The 27,509-nt window shown below is 39.2% G+C and overlaps 1 protein-coding gene, 1 long non-coding RNA gene and 1 pseudogene across 4 annotated transcripts in view; 1 reads left to right on the top strand and 2 right to left on the bottom strand.

Moving 5' to 3' along the window:
• LOC100986620 (uncharacterized) overlaps positions 1-23,851 on the bottom strand; it is a 213,015-nt gene extending 189,164 nt beyond the window's left edge. The window contains exon 1 of one of the 2 annotated variants that reach the window (XR_008624900.2): positions 23,358-23,851. This is a non-coding gene — a long non-coding RNA (uncharacterized LOC100986620). The remainder of the gene's footprint in view (positions 1-23,357) is intronic. The other variant, XR_010111662.1, reaches the window with a different exon arrangement.
• Position 23,852: 1 nt separating this feature from the next.
• Positions 23,853-27,509, top strand: part of COPB2 (COPI coat complex subunit beta 2) — a 31,998-nt gene continuing 28,341 nt past the window's right edge. Inside the window, exon 1 of one of the 2 annotated variants that reach the window (XM_003826539.5) lies at positions 23,853-24,053. In XM_003826539.5, coding sequence (XP_003826587.1) covers positions 24,051-24,053 — 3 coding nt within the window. In that variant the 5' untranslated portion in view covers positions 23,853-24,050. Of the gene's footprint in view, positions 24,054-24,074; positions 24,133-27,509 lie in introns of those variants that run through there. The other variant, XM_034957504.2, reaches the window with a different exon arrangement.
• On the bottom strand, positions 25,256-25,345 carry LOC112439413 (U6 spliceosomal RNA; annotated as a pseudogene).

Raw genomic sequence — 27,509 nt, 5'->3', positions numbered from 1 at the left:
TTCTCCAGATAAATAGATATCATAAAGAAAAAACATTCACAACTTCTGGAAATGAAAGACACACTTAGAGAAATACAAAATGCACTGGAAAGTGTCAACAGTAGAGTAGAACAAGTAGAAGAGAGAACTTTAGAGCTCGAAGACCAGGATTTTGAATTAACCCAATCAGACAAAGACACAGAAAGAAGAACTTTAAAAAATGAACGAAGTTTCCAAGAAATTTGGGATTACATTAAACAGCCAAACCTAAAAGTGATCAGCATTCCTGAGGAAAAAGAGAAATCTAAAAGTTTGGAAAACTTATTGGAGGGAATAATTGAGGAAAAATTCCCTGGCCTTGCTAGAGATATAGAAATTCAAATACAATAAGCTGAAAGAACACCTGGGAAATTCATCAGAAAAAGATCATCACCTAGGCACATAGTCATCAGGTTATCTAAAGTCAAGATGAAGGAAAGAATCTTAAGAGATGTGAGACAAAAGTATCAGACAACCTATAGAGGAAAACCAGTAAGATTAACAGCAGACTTCTCAGCAGAAACCTTACAAGCCAGAAGGGATTGAAGTCCCAGTTTTAGCCTCCTGAAACAAAATAATTGTCAGCCAAGAGTTTTGAATCCAGCAAAACTAAGCTTCATAAATGAAGGAGAGATAAAGTCTTTTTCAGACAAAGGCTGAGAGAATTCACCACTACTAAGCCAGCACTATAAGAAATGCTAAAAGGAGTTCAAAATCTTAAAACAAAACGTTGAAATACACCAAAATAGAACCTCCTTAAAGTATAACTCTCACAGGACCTATAAAACAATAATAGGTAAAAAACCAGGGTTTTTTAAGGCAACAACTAACATGATGAATAGAACAGTACCTCACATCTCAATACTAATATTGAATGTAAGTGGCCTAAATGCTTCACTTAATAGATGCAGAATGGCAGAATGGTAGAATGGATAAAAATTCACTAAGTATCCGCCGCCTTCAAGAGATTCACCTAACTCATAAGGACTCATATAAACTTAAGGTAAAGGGGTGGGAAAAGATATTCCACACAAATGGAAACCAAAAGCAAGCAGGAGTAACTATTCCTATATCAGAGACAAGAGACTTTAAAGCAACAACGGTTATAAAAGAGACAAAGAAGAACATTATATAATGATAAAAGGACTAGTCCAATAGGAAAATATCACAATCCCAAATACATAAGCACCCAACACTGGAGCTCCCAAATTTATGAAACAATTACTACTAGACCTAAGAAATGAGATAGATGGCAACACAATAACATTGGAGGACTTCAATAATCCACTGACAGCACTAGACAGGTCATCAAGACAGAAAGCCAACATAGAAACAATGGACTTAATCTATACCCTAGAACAAATGGACTTAAAAGATATTTACAGAACATTCTACCTAATAACTGCAGAATATGCATTCTTTTCCTCAGCACACAGAACATTCTCCAAGATAGATAGATCACAAAACAAGTCTCAATAAATTTAAGAAAATCAAAATTATATCAAGTATTCTCTCAGACTACAGTGGAATAAAATTGGAATTTAACTTCAAAAGCAACCCTCAAAACTATACAAATACATGGAAATAAATTAAATAAAATCTGCTCTTGAATAATCTTTGGTTCAACAATGAAATCAAGATGGAAATTAATAAGTTATTTGAGCTGAATGATAAGTAGTCACATAAGTTATCAAAACCTCTGGAATACAGTAAAAGCAGTGTTAACAAGAAAGTTCACAGCATTAAATGCCTACATCAAAAAGTCTGAAAGAGCGCAAATAGACACTCCAAGGTCACACCTCAAGGAACTAGAGAAACAAGAACAACCCAAACCCAAACCCAGCAGAAGAAAAGAAATAACCAAGACCAGAGCAGGACTAAATGAAATTGACAAAAAAAAAAAAAAAATACAAAAGATAAACGGAACAAAAAGCTGGTTCTTTGAAAAGATAAACAAAATTGATAGACCATTAGTGAGACTAACGAAGAAAAGAAGAGAGAAGATCCAAACAAACTCAATTAGAAATGAAATGGGATATATTACAACTGATACCACAGAAATACAAAAGATTATTCAAGTCTACTATGAACACCTTTACTCACAGAAACTAGAAAATCTAGAGATGAATAAATTCCTGGAAATATACAGCTATCCTAGATTAAATCAGGAAGAAATAGAAACTCTGAACAGACCAATAACAAGTAAACAAATTGGAACAGTAATAAAAAAAAAAAAAGTTGCCAACGAAAAAAGTCCAGGACCAGATGGATTCACAGCTGAATTTTGTCAGACATTCAAAGAAGAATTGATACCAATCTTACTGAAACTATTCCAAAAGATAAAGAAAGAGGAAATTCTCCCTAAGTCATTCTGTGAAGCCAGTATCATGCTAATTCCAAAACCAGGAAAGGACATAATAGGAAACTACAGCCCAATATCCCAGATGAACACAGATGCAAAAATCCTCAACAAGATACTAGCCAACGAAATCCAACAGCATATCAAAAAAATAATATATACCATGATCAAGTGGATTTCATACCAAAGAATCAGGGATGGCTTAACATACACAAGTCAATAAATGTGATACATCACATAAACAGAATTAAAAACAAAAATCTTATTATCATCTCAACAGATGCAGAAAAAGCATTTGACAAAATCCAGCATCCCTTGTGATTAAAACCCTCAGCAAAATTGACATAGAAGGGTTACACCTGAAGATAATAAAAGCCATCTATGAAAAACCCACAGCCAACATTATACTGAATAGGGAAAAGTTGAAATCTTCCCACTGAGAACTGGAACAAGATAAGGATGCCCACTTTCACCACTACTTCTTCTTCTCCTTTTTGTTTAAAAATTAACTTTAAGTTCTAGGGTACATGTGCACAACGCGCAGGCTTGACACATGGGTATACATGTGCCATGCTGGTTTGCTGCAGCCATCAACTCATCATTTACCTTAGGTATTTCTCCTAATGCTATCCCTCCCCCAGCCCCCCACCCCATGACAGGCCCCGGTGTGTGATGTTCCCCTTCCTGTGTCCAAGTGATCTCATTATTCAATTCCCACCTATGACTGAGAACATGCAGTGTTTGATTTTCTCTCCTTGTGACAGTTTGCGGAGAATGATGGTTTCCAGCTTCATCTATGTCCCTGAAAAGGACATGAACTCATCCTTTTTTATGGCTGCATAGTATTCCATGGTGTATATGTGCCACATTTTCTTAATCCAGTCTATCATTGATGGACATTTGGGTTGGTTCCAAGTCTTTGCTATTGTGAATAGTGCCACAATAAACATACGTGGGCATGTGTCTTTATAGTAGCATGATTTATAATCCTTTGGGTATATACCCAGTAATGGGATTGCTGAGTCAAACAGTAATTCTAGTTCTAGATCCTTGAGGAAACACCACACTGTCTTTCACAATGGTTGAACTAGTTTACAGTCCCACCAACACTGTAAAAGCGTTCCTATTTCTCCACATCCTCTCCAGCATCTGTTGTTTCCTGACTTTTTAATGATTGCCATTCTAACTGGTGTGAGATGGTATCTCATTGTGGTTTTGGTTTGCATTTCTCTGATGACCAGTGATGATGAGCATTTTTTCATGTGTCTGTTAGATGCACAGATGTCTTCTTTTGAGAAGTGTCTGTTCACATCCTTTGCCCACTTTTTGATAGGGTTGTTTTCTTCTTGTAAATTTGTCTGAGTTCTTTGCAGATTCTGGATATTAGCCCTTTGTCAGATGGGTAGATTGTAAAAATTTTCTCCCATTTTGTAGGTTGCCTGTTCACTCTGATGGTACTTTCTTTTGCCGTGCAGAAGCTGTTTAGTTTAATCAGATTCCATTTGCCTATTTTGGCTTTTGTTGCCATTGCTTTTGGTGTTTTAGTCATGAAGTACTTGCCCAAGCCTATGTCCAGAATGGTATTGCCTAGGTTTTCTTCTAGGGTTTTTATGGTTTTAGGTCTATCATTTAAGTCTTTCATCCATCTTGAATTAATTTTTGTATAAGGTGTAAGGAAGGGATCCAGTTTCAGCTTTCTGCATATAGCTAGCCAATTTTCCCAGTACCATTTATTAAATAGGGAATCCTTTCTCCATTTCTTGTTTTTGTCAGGTTTGTCAAAGATCAGATGGTTGTAGATGTGTGGTGTTATTTCTGAGGCCTCTGTTCTGTTCCATTGGTCTATATCTCTGTTTTTGTACCAGTACTATGCTGTTTTGGTTACTGTAGCCTTGTAGTATACTTTGAAGTCAGATAGCGTGATGCCTCCAGCTTTGTTCTTTTTGCTTAGGATTGTGTTTGCAATGTGGGCTCTTTTTTGGTTCCATATGAACTTTAAAGTAGTTTTTTCCAATTCTGTGAAGAAAGACATTGGTAGCTTGATGGGGATGGCATTGAATCTATAAATTACTTTGGGCGATATGGCCATTTTCACAATATTGATTCTTCCTTTCCATGAGCATGGAATATTCTTCCATTTGTTTGTGTCCTCTTTTATTTCCTTGAGCAGTAGTTTGTAGTTCTCCTTGAAGAGGTCCTTCACATCCCTTGTAAGTTGGATTCCTAGGTATTTTATTCTCTTTGTAGCAATTGTGAATGGGAGTTCACTCATGATTTGGCTCTCTGTTTGTCTGTTAATGGTGTATAGGAATGCTTGTGATTTTTGTACATTGATTTTGTATCCTGAGACTTTGCTGAAGTTGCTTATCAAATTAAGGAGATTTTGGGCTGAGACGATGGGGTTTTCTAAATATGCAATCATGTCATCTGCAAACAGGGACAATTTGACTTCCTCTTTTCCTAACTGAATACCCTTTATTTCTTTCTCTTGCCTGATTGCCATAGCCAGAACTTCCAATACTATGTTGAATAGGAGTGGTGAGAGAGGGCATCCATGTCTTGTGCCAGTTTTCAAGGGGAATGCTTCCAGTTTTTGCCCATTCAGTATGATATTGGCTGTGGGTTTGTCATAAATAGCTCTTATTGTTTTGAGATACGTTCCATCAATACCTAGTTTATTAAGAGTTTTTAGCATGAATGGCTGTTGAATTTTGTCAAAGGCCTTTTCTGCATCTATTGAGATAATCATGTGGTTTCTTGTCATTGGTTCTGTTTATGTGATGGATTACGTTTATTGATTTGCACATGTTCAACCAGCCTTGCATCCCAGGGATGAAGCCAACTTGATTGTGGTGGATAAGCTTTTTGATGTGCTGCTGGATTCAGTTTGCCAGTATTTTATTGAGGATTTTCATATTGATGTTCATCAGGGATATTGGTCTAAAATTCTCTTTTTTTGTTGTGTCTCTGTCAGGCTTTGGTATCAGGATGATGTTGGCCTCATAAAATGAGTTAGGGAGGAGTCCCTCTTTTTCTATTGATTGGAATAGTTTCAGAAGGGATGGTACCATCTCCTCTTTGTACCTCTGGTAGAATTTGGCTGTGAATCCATCTGGTCCTGGACTTTTTTGGTTGGCAAGCTATTAATTATTGCCTCAATTTCAGACCCTGTTATTGGTCTATTCGGAGATTCAACTTCTTCCTGGTTTAGTCTTGGGAGGGTGTATGTGTCCCAGAATTTATCCATTTCTTCTGGATTTTCTAGTTTATTTGACTAGAGGTGTTTATAGTATTCTATGATGGTAGTTTGTATTTCTGTGGGATCAGTGGTGATATCCCCTTTGTCATTTTTTATTGCGTCTATTTGATTCTTCTCTCTTTTCTTCTTTATTAGTCTTGCTAGAGGTCTATCAATTTTGTTGATCTTTTCAAAAAACCAGATCCCAGATTCATTGATTTTTTTGAAGGATTTTTTTTGTGTCTCTATATCTTTCAGTTCTGTTCTGATCTTAGTTATTTCTTGCCTTCTGCTAGCTTTTGAATTTGTTTGCTCTTTCTTCTCTAGTTCTTTTAATTGTGATGTTAGGGTGTCAATTTTAGATCTTTCCTGCTTTCTCTTGTGGGCATTTAGTGCTATAAATTTCCCTCTATACACTGCTTTAAATGTGTCCCAGAGATTGTGGTACATTGTGTCTTTGTTCTCATTGGTTTCAAAGAACATTTTTATTTCTGCCTTCATTTTGTTATTTACCCAGTAATCATTCAGGAGCAAGTTGTTCAGTTTCCATGTAGTTGTGCAGTTTTGAGTGAGTTTCTTAGTCCTGAGTTCTAATTTCATTGCACTGTGATCTGAGAGGTAGTTTGTTGTGATTTCTCTTCTTTTACATTTGCTGAGGAGTGCTTTACTTCCAATTATGTGATCAATTTTAGAATAAGTGTGATGTGGTACTGAGAAGAATGTATATTCTATTGACTTAGGGTGGAGAATTCTGTAGATGTCTATTAGGTCTGCTTGTTGCAGAGCTGAGTTCAGGTCCTGGATATCCTTGTTAACCTTCTGTCTCGTTGATCTGTCTAATATTGACAGTGGGGTGTTAAAGTCTCCCATTATTATTGTGTGGGAGTCGAAGTCTCTTTGTAGGTCTCTAGGACTTGCTTTATGAATATGGGTGCTCCTGTATTGGGTGCATATATATTTAGGATAGTTAGCTCTTCTTGTTGAATTGATCCCTTTACCATTATGTAATGGCCTTCTTTGTCTCTTTTCATCTTTGTTGGTTTAAAGTCTGTTTTACTGGAGACTAGGATTGCAACCCCTGCTTTTTTTTGCTTTCCATTTGCTTGGTAGATCTTCCTCCATCCCTTTATTTTGAGCCTATGTGCGTCTTTGCATGTGAGATGGGTCTCCTGAATACAGCACACCGATGGGTCTTGACTCTTTATCCAATTTGCCAGTCTGTGTCTTTTAATTGGTGCATTTAGCCCATTTACATTTAAAGTTAATATTGTTATGTGTGAATTTGATCCTGTCATTACGATGTTCACTGGTTATTTTGCCCATTAATTGATGCAGTTCCTTCATAGCATCGATGGTCTTTACAATTCGGCCTGTTTTTGCAGTGGCTGGTACCAATTGTTTCTTTCCATGTTTGGTGCTTCCTTCAGGGGCTCTTGTAAGGCAGGCCTGGTGGTGACAAAATCTCTCAGCATTTGCTTGTCTGTAAAGGATTTTATTTCTCCTTCACTTATGAAGCTTAGTTTGGCTGGATATGAAATTCTGGGTTGAAAATTCTTTTCTTTAAGAATGTTGAATATTGACCCCCACTCTCTTCTGGCCTGTAAGGTTTCTGCTGAGCGATCCACTGTTAGTCTGATGGGCTCCCCTTTGTGGATAACCCAACCTTTGTCTCTGGCTGTCCTAAACACGTTTTCCTTCATTTCAACCTTGGTGAATCTGACAATTATGTATGTGTCTTGGGGTTTCTCTTCTCAAGGAGTATCTTTGTGGTGTTCTCTGTATTTCCTGAATTGGAATGTTGGCCTACCTTGCTATGTTGGCCTACCTTGCTCTGTTGGGGAAGTTCTCCTGGATAATATCCTGAAGAGTGTTTTCCAACTTGGTTCCATTCTCCCCATCACTTTCAGGTACACCAATCAAATGTAGATTTGGTCTTTTCACATAGTTCCATATTTCTTGGAGGTTTTGTTCATTTCTTTTTACTCTTTTTTCTCTAAACTTCTCTTCTTGCTTTATTTCATTAATTTGATCTTCAATCACTGACAGTCTTTCTTCCACTTGATCAAATTGGCTATTGAAGCTTGTGCATGGGTCACAAAGTTCTCGTGCCATGGTTTTCAGCTCCATCAGGTCATTTAAGATCTTCTCTATACTGTTTATTCTAGTTAGCCATTCATCTAATCTTTTTTCAAGGTTTTTAGCTTCCTTGCGATGGGTTCAAACATCCTTCTTTAGCTCGGAGAAGTTTGTTATTACCGACCTTCTGAAGCCTACTTCTGTCAACTCGTCAAAGTCATTCTCCGTCCAGCTTTGTTCCATTGCTGGCAAGGAGCTGCGATCCTTTGGAGGAGAAGAGGTTCTCGATTTTTAGAATTTTCAGCTTTTCTGCTTTGGTTTCTCCCCATCTTTGTGGTTTTACCTACCTTTGGTCTTTGATGTTGGTGACCTACAAATGGGATTTTGGTGTAGATGACCTTTTTGTTGATGTTGATGCTATTCCTTTCTGTTTGTTAGTTTTCCTTCTAACAGTCAGGTCCCTCAGCTGCAGGTCTGTTGCAGTTTGCTGGAGTTCCACTCCAGACCATGTTTGCCTGGGTATCACCAGCAGAGGCTGCAGAACAGCAAATATTGCAGAATGGAAAATATTGCTACCTGATCCTTCCTCTGGAAGCTTCGTCCCAGAGGGGTAGCCACCTATATGAGGTGTCTGTCGGCCCGTACTGGGAGATCTTTCCCAGTTAGGCTGCACGGGGGTCAGGGACCCACTTGAGGAGACAGTCTGTCTGTTCTCAGAGCTCAAACACCGTGCTGGGAGAACAACTGCTCTCTTCAGAGCTGTCAGACTGGGACGTTTAAGTCTGCAGAAGTTGTCTGCTGCCTTTTGTTCAGCTATGCCCTGCCCACAGAGGAGGAGTCTAAAGGCAGTAGGCCTTGCTGAGCTGTGGTGGGCTCCATCCAGTTTGAGCTCCCTGGCTGCTTTGTTTACCTGCTCAAGCCTCAGCAATAGCAGATGCCCCTCCCCCAGCCAGGCTGCCATCTTGCAGATCAATTTCAGACTGCTATGCTAGCAGTGAGCAAGGCTCCATGGGTGTGGGAGCCACTGAGCCAGGCATGGAAGAGAATCACCTTGTCTGCTGGTTGCTAAGACCTTGGGAAAAGCACAGTATTTGGACGGGAGTGTCCCGTTTTTCCAGGTAGTCTGTCACCCTTCCCTTGGCTAGGAAAGGGGAATCCCCCGACCCCTTGCACTTCCCGGGTGAGGCGATACCCTGCCCTGCTTCAGCTCACCCTCCATGGGCTACACCCACTGTCCAACCAGTCCCAATGAGATAAATGAGGTACCTCAGTTGGAAATGCAGAAATCACCCATCTTCTCTGTTGATCATGCTGGGAGCTGCATGATCAGAGCTGTTCCTATTCGGCCATCTTGGAACACCCCCGACTTTCACCACTTCTATTCAGTATAGTACTGGAAGTCCTAGCTAGAGCAATCAGACAAGAGGAAGAAATACAGGGTATCCGAATTGGTAAAGACGAAGTCAAACTGTTGCTTTTTGCTGATGATATGATTGTATAGCTGGAAAACCCTCAAGACTCATCCAAAAAGCTCCTAGGTCTGATAAATGAATTCAGTAGTTTCAGGATACAAAATCAATGTACACAAATCAGTAGCACTGCTATACACCAACAATGACCAAGCTGAGAAACAAATCAGGATCTCTACACTTTTTGCAAAAGCTGCAAAAAATAAAATAAAATACTTATGAATATATCTAACCAAGGAGGTAAAAGATCTCTACAAGGAAGATTCCAAAACACTGCTGAAATAAATTATCAATGACACAAACAAATGTAAACACATCCCATGCTCATGGATGGGTAGAATCAATATTGTGAAAATGACCATGCTGCCAAAAGCAATCTACAGGTTCAATGCAATTCCCATCAAAGTACCAACATCATTCTTCACACAACTAATAAAAGCAATATTAGTTGTGTGAAGCATATCCTAAAATTCATATGGAACCAAAAAAGAGCCCACATAGCCAAAGCAAGAATAAGCAAAAGGAACAAATCTGAAGGCATCACATTACCCAACTTCAAACTATACTACTAGGCTATCATTACCAAAACAGCATGGAACTGCTATAAAAATAGGCATGTAGACTAATGAAAGAGAAAAGAGAACCCAGAAATAAAGCCAAATACTTATAGCCAACTGATCTTTGACAAAGCAAACAAAAACATAAAGTGAGAAAAGGACACCCTATTCAACAAGTGGTGCTGGGATAATTGGCAAGCCACATGTAGAAGAATGAAATGGGATCTGCATCTCTCACCTTATATTAAAATCAACTCAAGATGGATCAAAGACTTAAATCTAAGACCAGAAACCACAAAAATTCCAGAAGATAACATTGGTAAAATTCTTATAGATGTTGGCTTAGGCAAAGAGCTCATGACCCAGAATCCAAAAGCAAGTGCAACAAAAACAAAAATAAATAGATGGGACATAATTAAACTAAAAAGCTTCTGTGCAGCAAAATAATAATCATCAGAGTAAACAGACAACCAACAGATGGGAGAAAATATTTGCAAAATATGTATCCAACAAAGAAGTAATATCCAGAATCTACAAGGAATGCAAATAAATCAGCAAGACAAAAAGCAAATAATTCCATCAAAAAGTGGCAAAGGACGTGAATAGACAATTCTCAAAAGAAGATATACAAATGGCCAACAAACATATGAAAAAATGCTCAATATCACTAATTATCACGGAAATGCACATTAAAACCACAATGAGATACCACATTACTCCTGCAAGAATGGTCATAATTAAAAATCAAAAAATAATAGATGTTGGTGTGGATGTGTTGAAAAGGGAACACTTTTACATTGCTGGTGGGAATGTAGACTAGTACAACCACTATGAAAATCAGTATGTAGATTCCTTAAAGAATTAATAGTAGAACTACCATTTGATCCAGCAATCCCACTACTCCTGGGTATCTACTCAGAGGAAAAGAAGTCATTATATGAAAAAGACACTTGCACACATGTGTTTATAGTAGCACAATTCACAATGGCAAAAATATGAAACCAGCCTAAATGTCCATCGACCAACAAGTAGATAAAGAAAATGTGGTGTATATGCACAATGGAATACTACTCAGCCATAAAAGGAATAAAATAATGGCATTTGCAGCAACCTGGATGCAGCTGGATACCATTATTCTAAGTGAAGTAACTCAGGAATGGAAAATCAAACATCACATGTTCTCACTTATAAGTGGGAGCTAAGCTATGAGGATGCAAAATAATAATAATAATATGATGGACTTTGGGGACTTGGGGGGAAGGTGGGGAGGGGAGTACGGGATAAAAGACTACACATTGGGTACAGTGTACACTGTTCATGTGACAGGTGCACCAAAAATCTCTGAAATTACCATTAAAGAACTTATCCATGTAATAAAAAACCACCTGTTCCCCCAAAAACTTTTGAAATAGAAAAAAATTAAAAATAAAAAAACCAAAAATAACTAGTATGCCTATACACCAACAACAGCCAAGCCAAGAGCCAAATCAGGAAGGCAATCCCATTCACAATTGCTACAAAAAGAAAAAATACCTAGGAATACAGCTAACCAGGGAGGTAAAAGATCTCTACAATAAAAATTACAAAACACTGCTCAAAGAAATCAGAGAATACACAAACAAATGGGGAAAATCATCCCATGCTCATGGATAGAAAGAATGAATATCATTAAAACGGCCATAGTACCCAAAGCTATTTAGAGATTCAATGTTAATCCTATCAAACTACCAACAACATTCCTCACAGGACTAGAAAAAACTATTTTAAAATTTATATGGAACAAAATAAGAGCCCAATAGCCAAGGCAATCCTAAGCAAAAAGAACAAACCTGGAGGCATCACGTTACTTGACTTCAAAGTACACTACAGGGCTACAGTAACCAAAACAGCATGGTACTGGTACAGAGAAAACAGGCAACCTACAGAGTGGGAGAAAATTTTTGCTATCTATCCATCTGACAAAGGTTGAATATCCAGAATCTACAAGGAACTTACACAAATTTACAAGAAAAAAAACCATGAAAAAGTGGGCAAAGGACACAAACAGACACTTCTCAAAAGAACACATTCATGCGGCCAAAAATCATATGAATAAAAGCTCAACATCACTGATCATTAGAGAAATGCAAATCAAAACCACAATGAGGTACCATCTCACACCAGTCAGAATGGCCATTATTAAAAAGTAAAAAAATAACAGATGATGGAGAAGTTGTGGAATAAAGGGAATACTCATAAACTGTTCGTGGGAGTGTAAGTTAGTTCAATCACTGTGGAAAGCCGTATGGTGGTTCCTCAAAGAGCTAAAAACAGAACAACCATTCAACTCAGCAATCCCATTACTGGGTATATACCCAGAGGAACATAAATCATTCTACCATAAAGACACATACACGTGAATGTTTATTGCAGCACTATTAATAGCAAAGACATGGAAACAACCTAAATGCCCATCAATGACAGATTGGATAAAGAAAATGTGGTATATATACACCATGGAATACTATGCAGCCATAAAAAAGAATGAAATTGTGTCTTTTGTGGGAACATGGATGTAGCTGGAGGCTATTATCCTTAGCAAACTCATGTAGGAACAGAAAACCAAATGCCACATGTTCTCACTTATAAGTGAGAGCTAAATGATGAGAACACATGAATGCAAAAAAGGGAACAAAAGACACTGAGGTCTATGTGAGGATGGAGGGTGGGAGGAGGGAGAGGAGCAGAAAAGATAACCACTGGGAACTAAGATTAATATCTGCATGATGAAATAATCTATACAACAAAACCCCATGACATAAGTTTACCTATATAACAACCCTTCACATATGCCTCTGAACCTAAAAGCTTAAAAATTTTAATTGTACATTTGAAAATAACTAAAGAGTATAATCGGACTGTTTGTAACACAAGGATAAATGCTTGAGGGGATGAACACTCCATTCTTCATTATGTGATTTTTTTTTTTTTTTTTTTTGAGATGGAGCCTTGCTCTGTCACCCAGGCTGGAGTGCAGTAGCGTGATCTCGGCTCACTGCAACCTCTGCCTCCCGGGTTCAAGCAATTCTCCCGCCTCAGCCTCCCAAGTAGCTGGGACTACAGGCGTGTGCCACTATGCCTGGCTGTCTTTTTTTGTTTGTTTGTTTTTGTTTTCTATTTTTAGTAGAGACACGGTTTCACCCTATTGGCCAGACTGGTCTCAATCTCCTGACCTGGTGATCTGCCCACGTCAGCCTCCCAAAGTGCTGGGATTACAGGCTTGAACCACCACACCTGGCCCATGATGTGATTATTATATATTGTATGCCTATATCAAAACATCTCATGTATCTCATAAATATATACACCTACCATGTACCCACAAAAATTAAAAAGAAAAAATAATAAAGTGGGAATACTTTCAGGGTTGCTGAATGAAAAGCATCAAACTCTGTGAAATACGGCCAACTGCTATTATTATCTCTGCCTTCTGAAATCTGGCCCATTTTTCTACTTTTATTTTTTTAATTAATATTTAATAAGTGTACATATTTATGAGGTACAGTGTGATATTTCAATACATGTATACAATGTGTAATTATCAAATCACAGTAATTAGCATATCCATCATCTCAAACATTTATCATTTCTTTGTGTTGGGAGCATTCAAAATCTGCTTTTCTAGCTATTTGAAAATATACAGTAAATGTTGTTAATTATGATCACTTTACAGTGCTATGGAACACTATAATTTATTCCTCCGATCTAGCTGTAATTTTGTATCCATTAACCAACCTCTGGCTATCTCCCACTACCTCATCTTTCCTTGTCTCTAGTAACTACCATTCTCCTCTCTACATTTTTAAGATAAACATTTTTAGCTTCTACATACGGGTGAGAACATGTAGTATTTGTCTTTCTCTGCCTGGCTTATTTCACTTTACATAATGTCCTCCAAATTCACCCATGTTGCCACGAATTATAGAATTTTCTTCTTTTTTATGGCTGATTAGTATTTCATTGTGTATATATACCACTTTTTCTTTATCTATTCATCTGTTGATGGACAGTTTGGTTGATTCCACATCTTGGCCATTATAAATAATGCTGCAATAAACATGGAGTGAAGATGTCTCCTTAACACACTGATCTCCTTTCCTTTGAATATATACCCAGTAGTGGGATTGCTGGATCATGTGGTAGCTCTATTTTTAGTTGTTTTTTTTTTTTTTTTGGCAACCTCCATACTGTTTTTCATAATGTACATTCCCACCAACAATATGTAAGAGTTTCTCGTTCTCTGTATTTTTGCATTTGTTGTCTTTTTTTTTTTTGCATTTTCAAATATTCTCTGTATCTTTGCATTTTTTCATATACCTGTTAGCCATGTATATGTCTTCACTCGAGGGATGTCTAATTTCTCTCAAATGAGATGTCTCATTTGATTCTGGCCTATTCTTAAGTGTCTCCTTCTCCATGAAATTTTCCTCAATCTCCTAAGGCAGCAAGTATCCCCAGAAATTGTATGAAAAAAAAAAGTGCATATGTACACTTCTCCCCTTGGGAGAAGATTCTGCTCTAACCAGGGAATACCAGTGACTGCTATGAACCATTCACTCATATTCTTATCCAGGTGAGAGAAGGAGCAGTGACAGAGAGAATGGAGGCAGAACTTGAGACAGGTGATTGAACAGAAGCTGTTAGAGAGCCAAGGCCACGAGATGCTGCAAGAAAATAAGAATATGAAGAAACATGAGAAAAGTTCTTGCCAAATATGTCAGAATTTTATACAGCCACATCACCCAAAGATGAGTTCCATTTTCAGGGCACTGGGAAGGCCTCTGTCTCACTTCCTTTTAAAATGTAGCTACTATTCCATTATGCAGTTCCTTGCCAATTAAGCCTTGACCTCTTTCATCTACTCTAAATCAGAATAACTTACCGCTATTATTGTCTTTCATCTTTAAAATGCTTTTATTAAGACTCAATTATAAACTCCCTCAGAGGCTTCTGGTTTCTGGCAATAGCAGGCTAGGTTATTCAGGTCAACACTCTTGCTGCAAACAACAAAAATACTGATAACATATATTTAAACAAACACCACTACCTTAAAATAATCAAATATTTGAAAACACAATTAAGAACTTCCAGATCAACATTTGGATAAAATCCTGCTACCAAAATAGTAAGAAGACTACTGAATGATCAAAATCCTTAGAAGTATCTGTCAATACTGCTGTAGTCACTATGGGCCAAATGGATACTAGTCAAGTGCGGCCCACAGAAACTGGAGAGTCTTACTGGGTATTCTTCCCAAATTAATACACATGCAAATTAAGGATAAACCAGACCTAAATTTGCCTCTCTTACCCCTCAACCTGAAAGGACTGCAGGAAAACTGCCTTGGTACTAAGCAAAGAAGAAGAAAAAAAAGGAACAAAATGTCCTTGAGAAGCTGTGGCCATAGACCAAATTCTTATGGCTTTGTACCATGGGTACACTTAGCCTACATGAGCCAGACTTTAAGCCAAGCATGTGCTGTGAGGAGATCTCAACTGTTGTCCCCAGGTGCCTGAAAAAACAAAATAAAGCCTCTCTAGAGGAGGACACACCCAGACTAGGTTTCAGAGTATCCTCCTAAATAATTTGAGGACAATTCCCAGTTATCTAGTCAAAGATAACAAATAACCAAGGGAATAAGAACGAGCAAAACAACCAAGAGAAGGAATAGACCCACACAGGCTTCAGCTATTAGACCTAGGTTAAAAAACAATTATGCTTACGATGTTTATAGAAATGAATGGCAACCTTGAAATTAACTATAGTAGACTATAAAAAGTCACATATCATGTCTGAAAAGAAATGAAAGTAAAAACAAAAACATAGTAACTGAAATAAAAACTCAACAATTGTATTTGCAACATATTGCCAATACCTGTATAAGAGAGAAATAATGAACTGGAGGGCCGATTGAGGGGGTGGGGTCAGAAGACCATGCATAGAATGCAGTACTGAGAGGAAAAAAATAACCACATATAGAAGATGTGGAGAACATAGGAGAATATAGTACAAAGTTCTAACATTGGCATGCCAGCAAGCAGTGGATAAGAGCGTAGGGTAGAGCTTGAGAATTTTTCTAACTGATAAGACACCAATTCACAGATTTAAGACTCAGTCAATTCCATGCAGAAAAGAATGAAACTCATGCTTAGACAACTGGTTATGAAAGTGCAGAAACCTAAGATAAAGAGAAAATCTTAAAACAGTCAGAGAAAATTCTCTTCAAAGGAGCAACTAACAATAGGCTGCTTAACAGCGTATCAGTAAAGGGTAGACCGATACAGGTTTAATATGGCCAAAGAAAATTAGTGCTAACCTAGAATTTACAACAACAAAGAGTGCCACTCAAGAACAAATTTGGTCCCTGTTCTTAGTCTGTGATCCCCTATAAAGTTCTGGACACTCTGGGAGAGGCTTGAAAAATCCACGTTGCTTGCATTTTAAGAGTAATGGATAAGGTCATAAGTTAATCAGACCCATGTTTGAGAAAGTTGTAGAACAAGGCCCTGCTATGGCACACAGAGTTGGTGAAAAGGGATGAGAGGGTACCTGAGAGGTGGGAGGTGGCTGACAGAGACCATCCAGCCCTACCTTAAAATCTTCCCTGCTGCGAATATAGCTTGTTGGTGGAAAATACCTGCTTTCTCCTTTCCTTGACTCTTCATCACTTGGTACATCAAGGACCAGTTCCTTATCCCTTACCGGCAGGGTTGACATTCAAAATATTTAATAATGCTAAGTACCAGTACATATCAATCAGAAAAGACACCTAATGTAAGTCCAGATCCTGGCTGCTGCATAGGATCAAGATCTTGGGGGCCCCCTGTGGTATAAATTGTTAAACACTTCAGTAGCTGGATTGTGGAAAAGCCCCAGAGGAGGAACCTGATCAGCTAGGATAATGCAGATATTCAAGGCAGAGGCTATTTAGCAACAAGTATTTCCATATTTTAATACATGCATTGGCAACACTAGTACATACTAACTGAATAAGAGCCCTGCTTACAGCCCTTCCATCAGGATCCTTAACAGCTCTCAACCTTCTGCTCCCGGATCATTTGCCTTATGATTCCCCTTTCAACTTTAAACCTTTCAATAATGCTGCTTTCTTGTCTAGTTCTACCAGGAATACCCCTTACCATAAAATCCATCTTCTTCTCAGAACCTAGTTCTGAGTTCCCTTGAAACACTGAGACAGAAATTGCATATTCTCTTTTGGTGGACTGTTCATTCCTGAATATGACTGTATCATTTCGTTTCACCCTAGTGGGCTTTATAAAATGAGAATCTAGATTTACGCAGAAAATAAGAGGTATTTCTTTGCTGTGGGGAGATTTAAAATAAGCTTTCTTCAAAATGGCAAGCTCCTTTGGTACATTTTGTTTGCTTAAAATAACTTTGTTTCTGGCTGGACATGGTGGCTCACGCCTTTAATCTCAGCACTTTGGGAGGCTGAGGTGGGCGGATCACAAGGTCAGGAGTTCGAGAGCAGCCTGGCCAATATGGTGAAACCCCGTCTCTACTAAAAATACAAAAAAAAAAAAACAAGCCAGGCATGGAGGCACACGCCTGCAGAACCAGCTACTCGGGAGGCTGAGGGAGGAGAATTGCTTGAACCTGGGAGGCAGAGGTTGTAGTGAGCCAAGATCGCGCCACTGCACTCCAGCCTGAGTGATAGAGCGAGACTTCATCTCAAAAAATAAATAACTTTGTTTTTTTATTACACACTATATAATAGAAAAATAGAAAATACAAATAAAATCACTTATAATCTTCTACTTCTTTCAGATATTGACTTTATTTATGTCTATTCATCTATCTATATGTATGTATATAAAGTGAATGTTACACTTTATATATAAACCCTTTTAGGATAAAGTTATATCTATATTCATTGTCAGTGTCAGATGCACCAAAGTATGGCCATATTTAGCTAAAGAAACAATTTCTTCTTCCTAGAGACAATAGCTTTATTTGGATTTTAGTGACTATATCAAACACTATCAATGTGAAGTTGCTTTGACATCAAATGAAAAATCCTGTCGTAGTGCTACTCAATATGTTTTGGATGATCATCTTCAGATACAAAAGCATATCATGAGTTCAGAACCCCATGAATTCATTTTTAAACCTTGGGACTTGGAGTACATTTGAATTCAAATTCAGTAATGCCCTTAGATCAACTTGAACTGACAAATGCTTCAGAAGAAAGAGGAATAAAGCAATTTGATGAAAATCACACTGTGCGGTGCCTTGTCACTCCAGATATTTCACTTTTACATTAAATTTTTTTTCAATTAATTTAAAGGTAACTGCTATATGCCAGATATTCAGGCTATTCACCATTATTATTCATTTATTTATATGCAGCACTGTCATTTCCAAGGACATAATTCTTAATGAAACATAATTGCTCTAAACCTATCTACTTGCTTATATAAAACTTTGTGAAATCTTTTTCCTAGAAAGAAAGTTAAACATTGGTTGAGAGAATGTTCACCTGGGACCTCTACATACCAGGCACACTTGGCCTGTATTCCTTATCCCCTCATGCCTACCAGCCTCCTTGTCCTGAGCCCCAGGAGCCTCAGGTTTGTAGAGCATTGTTCCAAGCACAACAAAATCTCAACAAAAATTTGCTGATGGAAGGTGGCTTCCAGAGAAAAAGAACAATGCATGCTATGAAAGATGTGGGAAACGCTACTACACTGGCACTTGAATTAAGTAAAGACAAATGCCCATTAAAACATCCTGCAGCCACTCCCCTCATCCACTTCGTTTGACAAAAACATAGAATCACAGACTCAAAAGTATAAAAAAGCTTACAACAGGAAGAGACTTTGGAGCTAATGCTGTCCATTATTATTTTGTAGGTAATAAAACTAAGACCCAGAGATTCACTTCACTTGACAACCCTGGGTCAAAGAAGTACCCAGAGCCCACTGGTCATGACTTACCATGGGGTCTGTACCCCATGAGTGAAGAGTGGGGTAGAGAACGAATCCGCAGATGGAGAACTGTGGAGGTCACTAACAAACTCCCCAGTCTACTGCCATATTTACAATGTCTAGCAATTCCCATCTATGAAATCACCTCCTTTGTTTCATTCAAAGCTCACTTTAAACTTTGACTCCTCTAAAAATACTCATTAGAAAAACATAAGGTTAATGTAATTTTTAAGGTAAAATTAACACAAGTCAAACACATTACTAATAATCTGGATTTTTACACTTTCAGGTAAACAAAAGTTAGCATCCTCTGCATCTTGAATTCTATATCAAACTCCCATGGAGTAAATTTAACAAATTTAAAATGTTTAGAAGGTAGTCACATGAAGTGTACAGCACATTGTGGTTGGTCAATGCTTTTGCAATCAGTCCAACATTTGCCTCTAAGTGTTGGGCAACCACAAACTCCATTTTTCTTGGAAGACAGTTCAGTGGTTCTCCAACTCAATTTAGTCTGCTGCTGGCTATTTGACTATGTGGTCAAAACTTTTGCTTTCATTCACCTCATACAGAAATCAGGCTGATAATCTTAACATTTCCTCTAACAGGAAAAGTAACTGACATGTGATGATGTATCAGTAATGGAGCATGAAGATTACCCTACTTAACATTCTTAAATGGTTCCCCAGAGCCTACAGGATAAAGTCCAGACTCCTTTAACTGGCTATCATGGATCTTCAGAATCTGAATCTCATTTATCTTTCTAGTACCATTTCTCAATCCTCCCCCTTCTTACTCTCTGGCCCAGGCATGCTGAACTATTCTTAGCTCTCTGGAAAAGTCAAATGCTCTAGATATACTCTCTTGACATTTACTTGGCTAGTTCCTACTAACACTACAAAGGTCCATTTAGTGGCCTGCATCCATTTGGAGCCTGTCATAATTAAATCAAGCACGCCCTAAATGCAGGAACAGTCAACCCACTTACAGTGAGACACCTCTCACATCAACATTTGCCTTTCACTAATCGCTTGGTAAAATAGTTTATACTGATGACCTCTACTTTTTTTCTTTTATCATCCAATAATTTCTAAACCCTTTGTAAACTTCCCTTCCCTACCATTACTCAACTTTTTTGAAGGCTGATAGTGTCTTCATAATCATTTATTTCATTGGCAATAGTTTTTGCAAATACTAAGCCTCCTTAAATTCTCTAAAGCTATCAAGATGCTAGTCACCCAGTCACATTTTCCCTTTCTTTTCCTTCTGTGACATAAAGTTATTCTGGGTCTCTTATTCTGATTGTTCCTACACTGACTCCACTTCTTTTTCTTTCACTTTTTCTTCTTTCCTGATTCTCTTTCTCTGATTGTTCCTTCATTGGCTCCACTATCATTCACTGGCTCCACATCTTCCTCTGATTAAAGATATTCTTCTGGGTTCATTAGATTAAAAACATCAGCAATAGGATGCCTCCCACTCCCTCAATTCAACAAACGCATTTGTGTATCCAGTTGATTCTAGCTTCTCAGGGAAAAAAGGAGAAATTATAGTAAAAAAAGATGTTAGTATCATTAAATATAACTTAGGTTCATATCTCAGGTCTGTCAGTCATGAGCAATGTGGCATGAGGTATACTACTTAATCAATTTAGGCCTCTGTTTTTCATCTATAAATTGGAGAAAATAATGCCTATCTTTTAGTATTACTTTATGAATTGCAGTACGCAAAGTACATATTCCAATGGCAGGTAGGTACATAGTGGGCATTTAATAAAAATTTTTCCTTATTACTGTTATTTCCACACTCACTTCCACCAAACTTATATAGTCTGTTTCAACTTCTTTTAATGTGTCATACACATCAACAAAAGACAAATCATCTAGAGTACAGATATAAACAGGTTTCCTTTCTGGCCCAGTAAGTCCCAACTGCTTGACTCAAAGCTCAATTTCTCCCGATTTAAAAATCTTCAGGTTCTAGCCCCAACCTTCCTCTTCAACCTTCTCCCTCACTGCTCTTCTAAATGAATACCATTCTCCAAACAAACTGGACCTTTTTTGGTTCTCAAACATGCCGTATACTCTTCACCTCAAAGTCCACCTCAGATTCTACCTCCTTTATGAAACTTATCTCCCCAGCTGGATATTTTATCTTCAGAGTATTTTATTGGTACTTCTCTCAGAAGGTACTCATATTCTGCCTGGTATTCAATTATTTGTGCATAAATAACCTTTCCTGCTTATAAATTGTAACCCCTTTGAAGGGAGAAACTAGGTTCCTATTCGTGCTAGTACTTACCACTTAGCTAAGTGATAACACATGTGTATTTAAAAATAATAAACAAGGCTGGGTGTGGTGGCTCAAGCCTGTAATCCCAGCACTTTGGGAGGCAAGGCAGGCAGATCACCTGGGGTCAGGAGTTCAAGATCAGCCTGGCCAACATGGTGAAATCCCATCTCTTCTAAAACGACAAAAATCAGCCAGGCGTGGTGGCGTGCACCTGTAGTCCCAGCTACTGGGGAGACTGAGGCAGGGGAATCGCTTGAACCTGGGAGGTGGAGGTTGCAGTGAGCCGAGATGGCGCCACTGCACTCCAGCCTGGGTGACAATGTGAGACACTATCTCAAGATAAATAAATAAATACAAATAAAATAAAATAATAAACAAAAAACCCTGACTCTTTCTCAAGAAATTATTTTCCTCAACTTCTTATGAAGAGGTAGGAATAGGGTGGGAAGGGAACGGTGTATATAGGGTACTTACAGAGGCACTGCAACCTGAATTCCCACTTGGAATTCTCCCAGCTGCTGCAAGAAGGCAGGGCTGAAATAGCTATTATAGAAATTGACTAGGTAAGACTTTAAGACCTGTTAATCGATTGCAGTCAATCTCTTGGGAAACCCTTTACCAATCTGCTAAGCTTGTCTATATTTCTTTTCTTCCCAACGGTTATTTTTCCTAACCTTCCAGTCTCCTCTAAACCAAGTAAACAAAAGATTTTAATTTAAACCCACAGTCGAACGCATAGTGAAATAGACGTGTATATTTAATGTTATGTATTAGTTCCTATTTAAGAATTTTATTTCTTTAAAATTTATTTCAACCAAAATCCAACACCAAATTCTATGGGTAATATCTTAAGGCAGCACCTAGTATAGTGCTTTGTATATAGTACACATTCAGTATGTAATGGTTAAAAGAGTGAATTTACAGTCTACAACTGCAGGACTTAATTTTGGCTAATTGCAGTGGAAAACATGAGAAAAGATATAGTCCAAGTAAGAATGACACTTGGGGGTTCAGGCCCGCAACACCAGCTAGGTAGACCCTTAGGTGGCCCAGTGGTATACAAAGAGTTAAGTATTCCCAGCTGAGCCCCTTGACAATAGAGATACATCATTTTATTTTGTATTACTTAGTACTGTGCCAAATCCAAAAATACTCTCTCAAGTGCAAGAGTATTCAGGAATTAGAAATATTGAAAGTTCCACTATTCAAGCAAATTAGGTATAGTTCATATAATTTTTTCAACTCAGGATCCTCAGTCACTCCATAGAGTAAGCAAAGTATGCAATTACTAGAATTATTAGTCTCAATTTACATAAGATCACACTGCTGGCACTAAACTCCAGTTCCAGACTCTTTTTTCCACTATTGAATGCTACAGAAACATTAAAAAAAAAAAAAAAAAAAAAATGGAAGGATCTTTAGAAACCATGTAGCTGGATTTTTTTTAAGATGATGAAAACTGAGGCCCATGAAGAGAGTCAAATTAGCTCAAGGCTCCTACTAAAGCCAAATAATTTCGTGCAAAATCATCTCCCTCTGATTATCATTATCTACACACACAAATACATAATTTTCCTTTTTGCCTTTTTGAAAATCTGGAGGTCTGAAAAGACTTTAAGATTTCTCTCAAGTTAAAAATACACGTTTGTACGTGTAACCAGAGGGCAAGTTTTCTATGGTCCACATGTTTTCTTAAAAAAAAAAAAAAAAAGGAAATACAGGAGATGTGCAGTGCGTGTGATAGGCAAATGTTCTCGAACTTTATTGTGTAGTGTAACCCCTATGGCACAGGCCCTTAGAATTCAGCCACATTAATGAAGAGATATTTTTATGTAGTAGAAAGAGCACAAATTTTGAGGTTTTTTGTTTTGAGACAGAGTCTTGCTCTGTTGCCCAGGCTGGAGTGCAGTGGCGCGATCTCAGCTCACTGCAACCTCCACCTCCTGGGTTCTAAGCGATTCTCCCGTCAGCCTCTGGAACAGCTTGGATTACAGGCGCCCGCCACCACGCCCGGCTAATTTTGTATTTTTAATAGAGACGGGGGTTTCACCATGTTGGCCAGGCTGGTCTCGAACTCCTGACCTCAGGTGATCCACCCGTTTCGGCCTCCCAAAGTGCTGGGATTACAGGCGTGAGCCACCGCGCCCGGCCCAACTTTGAGGTTTTATCTACCACTTACTATGCAGTCTTGGCTAGAACACTTAACTTCTTTGAGCCCGAGTTTCCTCATCATTAAATGGAGATAATTCAGGTTTGATGTGAAGATTTGAGAAGAAGGTATGTCTGGCACACTGCCGAAGATCGATAAATATTTGTTGAATGAATAACACAGCCAGCCGAAGCTCAACAAAAGACACATACACAAACACACACACACGGTTGGGTAGTTGCCGTCTCCCGGGGAGCTCCAAAAGTGTAAGCTCTCAGCCCTCCCTCTGACTTCAGAAGCCTGAAGCTAAGCCCGCAGCCCGGTGCGTCTCTTCGCAGCCTTAATCAGTACCCGGGCAAAGGCCTGCAGAGAATTCTCTGGGCCTCGCACCAGGCCCCAAGAACACACTGGAGACTCGTTTCGCCTTCTCCCTCGCCGTTCCCCCCTCCAGGGCCAGAGTCCGAGGAAGCCCGATAGCGGTTCTCGGCCTCCGAAACACAACTAAAACACTGGGGAGCTTGCCCTGTAGTTAGCGTCCAACGGGGATTAGGCACTTCGTTTTCCTCATCGTTTCAATCTCTATCTTCTGGTTGGGGTCCAAGCTCAGGGGCACCCCGTCACGGCCCTCAGTGGTCTAGGCCACACCCCTCCTTCCCGACAGCCTCAAGCCCACTACCAGCGGTCTGGAAGGCCACGTTGCCTAGGAAACTGGGGCGGGGCTTGGGAAACGGCGGCCCTGCACGCAGTTTGCGCAGGCGCTCCGGCCCTGGCCTCTGACTATCGCGAGAATCGGCTCCCGGAAGTTCCACGTCAGTCAGTCTGACGGTCAGTGAATCGGTGGGTTTATCTCAAGGCCTGAGTAGCCGGTAACAAACGAGGGTTCCCGGGATTGGACCGACGCAGCCATGGTAGGTCCAGACCCCGTAGAAGGGAGCGGGGTCCCATAGGTTACGGCCGATTCCTGGAGCTTCTGGACTGAGGGCCGCGGTAAGCAGTGGTCTGGGCTCCCGCTGCGGCCGCCGCCTCAGGCCTTGCGGGGTCTTGGTCCAGTTTGATTCCAGGAAGGGAGAAGGCGGTGGGGCCTAGGGGACCGGGGTGATTTGGGGAGGCAATGCCTGCTAGTGAGGGGTTCTGTCTCCCCTGGCGCTTGTGGCGCTTGCCAGAGCTCCTGCAGTCTGCAGCGGGATCGGTGGTGTAGGGAAACACAGAAGCCGAATGTGTTGAACTCCGTAGGAAGCTTTGGTAAAACTAAAGTTTGCCTTTAAAACGGTGGTAGTTAATCTACACTCCTGTTGGGCTTATTCCGGGGATAGTGTGTGCTGGCTACAAACTATAAGCAAGCAAAGAAGCCAAAAACAAATGTATATGGAGTCAAAAATGGAATTTCAAATGCTTTGATATCTCAGCTGTTAGGTTTCTAAGGGGAGAAGAAGGGTTGGGAGGAAGGGGGTGCTGTTTATAACACTGGCTGGTGTGCTTTTATGCATTTGCAAATCCAGTGGCTGGTAAGAATAGTAATTGTTAGAGCACTTTGTTATTATCACCGTAACCCTAAAAAACGCCCTAGACTAGTTTGCACAGGAGTGTTATAATAATAAGGAAAGAAAACGATAGTGTAAGAATATCTTCCGTCTCTATTGAAAATGCAAAAAAAAAAAAAAAAAAATTAGCCGGGCGTGGTGGCGGGCCCCTGTAGTCCCAGCTACTCAGGAGGCTGAGGCAGGAGAATCGCTTGAACCCGGGAGGCAGAGGCTGCAGTGAGCCGAGGTCGCACCACTGCACTCCAACCTGGGACAGAGCAAGACTCCGTCTCAAAAAAAAAAAAAAAAAAAAAACTTGTTATGAGGCACAGAATCAAACATTTTGGAGCTTGAAGACGCTAGGGATTAAGTCCCTCATCTTAAGTTAAAAATTTTTTTTTTAAATTATGTTTCTACAAGGTTAATTGTGGCAAAGTTGGAACTAGAAACAGAGGAAAAAGTTAGGAATACTCCCAGAGAAAATGCACAGAGAAACAAACATTTTTGCATAAAATTCAGTGCATTCATTCACAGATACCCCCCCCCCTCCAATCCATGGACCTTCTTTTTTTTTTTTTATTTGTTTTATAAAAAATATGGAACGCTTCACGGATTTGCGTGCCATACTTGCGCAGGGGCCACGCTAATCTCCTCTCTGTATGTGCTGCTGAAGCTAGCACCATCCGTGGACTTTCTTGGGCACTCAGGTTACAGTCCCTGAACAAGACCTCAAGCCTCTTAATTAGAGCACTTCATATTACTAACTACCTGATCTAGTTTGGGTCTGCTGTGGTTGCAGTAATGGACGTTTTTGGAAAAGGCTCTTGGATCTGCCTAATTTCATTTTCTTTTGCCGTCTTTACATTTACCAGTGTATTTCTATAATGAAATATTGCCTTCATTCTTTATATATTTTAAATCCTTTGTGGAAAATACAAAACGTGAATTCATTCATTTGTACATTTACCATAGAATATTTAGTGTGTGCCATGCACTTTGCTAAACATGGCTGCCTAATTCTCACAGCAGCTGGGAGATAGAGTTATATGTTTGTGAAGTGGTTACTGTAGGTCAGGCACTGCTCTAACTGGCTAACTCTGAATTTAATTCTTACAGCACTAAGAGGTAGATAATAATAATATTCCTGTTTTACATAAGTCAAACTTGAAAGAGGTTAAGTAAATTTGCCCACTATTGCACATCTGAAATGAGTGGTGGAACTGAAATTTAAATCCATCATGGCTTTCTAGTCTTGTGTTATGGTATCTGTTCTTAAACCCCCATACTCAAATATATAAGGTGATCTGGAGATAAAGACATATATAAGCAATGACCCTGGCTTTAAGGAGGATCTACTCTAGAAAGCAAGAAAAGATGTGTACACAAGTGTACCATGAACAGTTAAAATGAAATCCTATAGGATTCCCTAGGAAAGAATGCTTCAGGCTAGGGTAACTAGAAAGGTCTTACTGGTGGCAGTGGCATTTAAGCTGAGTCCTAAATGCATCCAGCTTTTGGAAGGTGGAGGGATATATTTAAAGCTGAGGATACAGTGTGAGCATCCTAATCATCTTTGTCCCAAAGTACCTAGTACATTGTCTTATTCAAAATAGTCACTTAACTGTTGGGAGAAATATTATCACAAGAACCCTTGCCTGTTCGTTCTTTCTTTCTTTCTTTTCTTTTTCTTTTCTTTCCTTCCTTCCTTCCTTCCTTCTTTCCTTCTTTCTTTCTTTCTTTCTTGACAGAATCTCACTCTGTCGCCCAGGCTGGAGTGCAGTGGTGCAATCGTGGCTCACTGCAACCTCCACCTCCCAGATTCAAGTGATTCTGCAGCCTCAGCCTGCCGAGTAGCTGGGACTGCAGGCGCGCGCCACCACGTCCAACTAATTTTTTGTTTTTGTTTTTGTTTTTTTTTGTATTTTTAGTAGAGACGGGGTTTCACCATGTTGGCCAGGCTGGTCTCAAACTCCTGACTTCAGGTGATCCTCCCGCCTCAGCTTCCCAAAGTACTGAGATTACAGGCATGAGTCACCACGCCTGGCTGCCTGTTCTTTTTTAAACTGAGATTTGTGCTTTGGGAGTATGTAGAGGTTTACTGGGGTTGCTCAGAGTTCCTTGGCCCAACTATGGAGCATCACTTTTACTCAATAATCAATAATTTAAACTATTTTAAAGTAAAATGTTCACAATTTGTAAGTGTCCAATTTCCTCATTACTGGAGGAAAATTGTGAGATATGCTGGCTTATATGAAAACCCTCACCATGGTTCCTGCCTGGTACATAATAGACTCTTCATACCTGTTGACTCCATAGAGATTTAAAAAGAAGTTAAAATTTGTAATAGTAATTTATGGGGCAGAATTCAGAAATGAAGTAAAAAGCCTTGATTTTGGGAACTAGCAAGGAATGTGAAGATGATGATTTGAAAGTAGAAAATTGGAGCTGGGAGACAGAGGTGGGTGGATCACAAGGTCAGGAGAGGAGTTCGAGACCAGCCTGGCCAATATGGTGAAACCCTGTCTCTAAAAATACAAAAATTAGCTGGACATGGTGGCAGGCACCTGTAGTCCCCAGCTACTCGGGAGGCTGAGGCAGAATCGCTTGAACCTGGGAGGTGGAGGTTGCAGTGAGCCGAGATCACACCACTGCCCTCCAGCCTGGGCGACAGAGCAAGACTCTGTCTCAAAAAAAAAAAAAAAAAGAAAGTAGAAAATTGGAGAGAGGAAGGGACTGATGACAGTGAAAACATAATTTGATAAAAATCCCCAAAAAAGATGAGTAAAAGCATTGTGAGGTGTTTTGTCTCAGGAAGTTGTCTCTGCTAGATCTTCTTTTTGTATT

The sequence above is a fragment of the Pan paniscus genome, chromosome 2, assembly GCF_029289425.2.
Source record: "Pan paniscus chromosome 2, NHGRI_mPanPan1-v2.0_pri, whole genome shotgun sequence".
In the NCBI taxonomy this organism is placed as follows: Eukaryota; Metazoa; Chordata; class Mammalia; order Primates; family Hominidae; genus Pan; species Pan paniscus.
The sequence above is the reverse complement of the archived record's forward strand: the minus strand, read 5'-3'. Positions and strand labels throughout refer to the sequence as shown.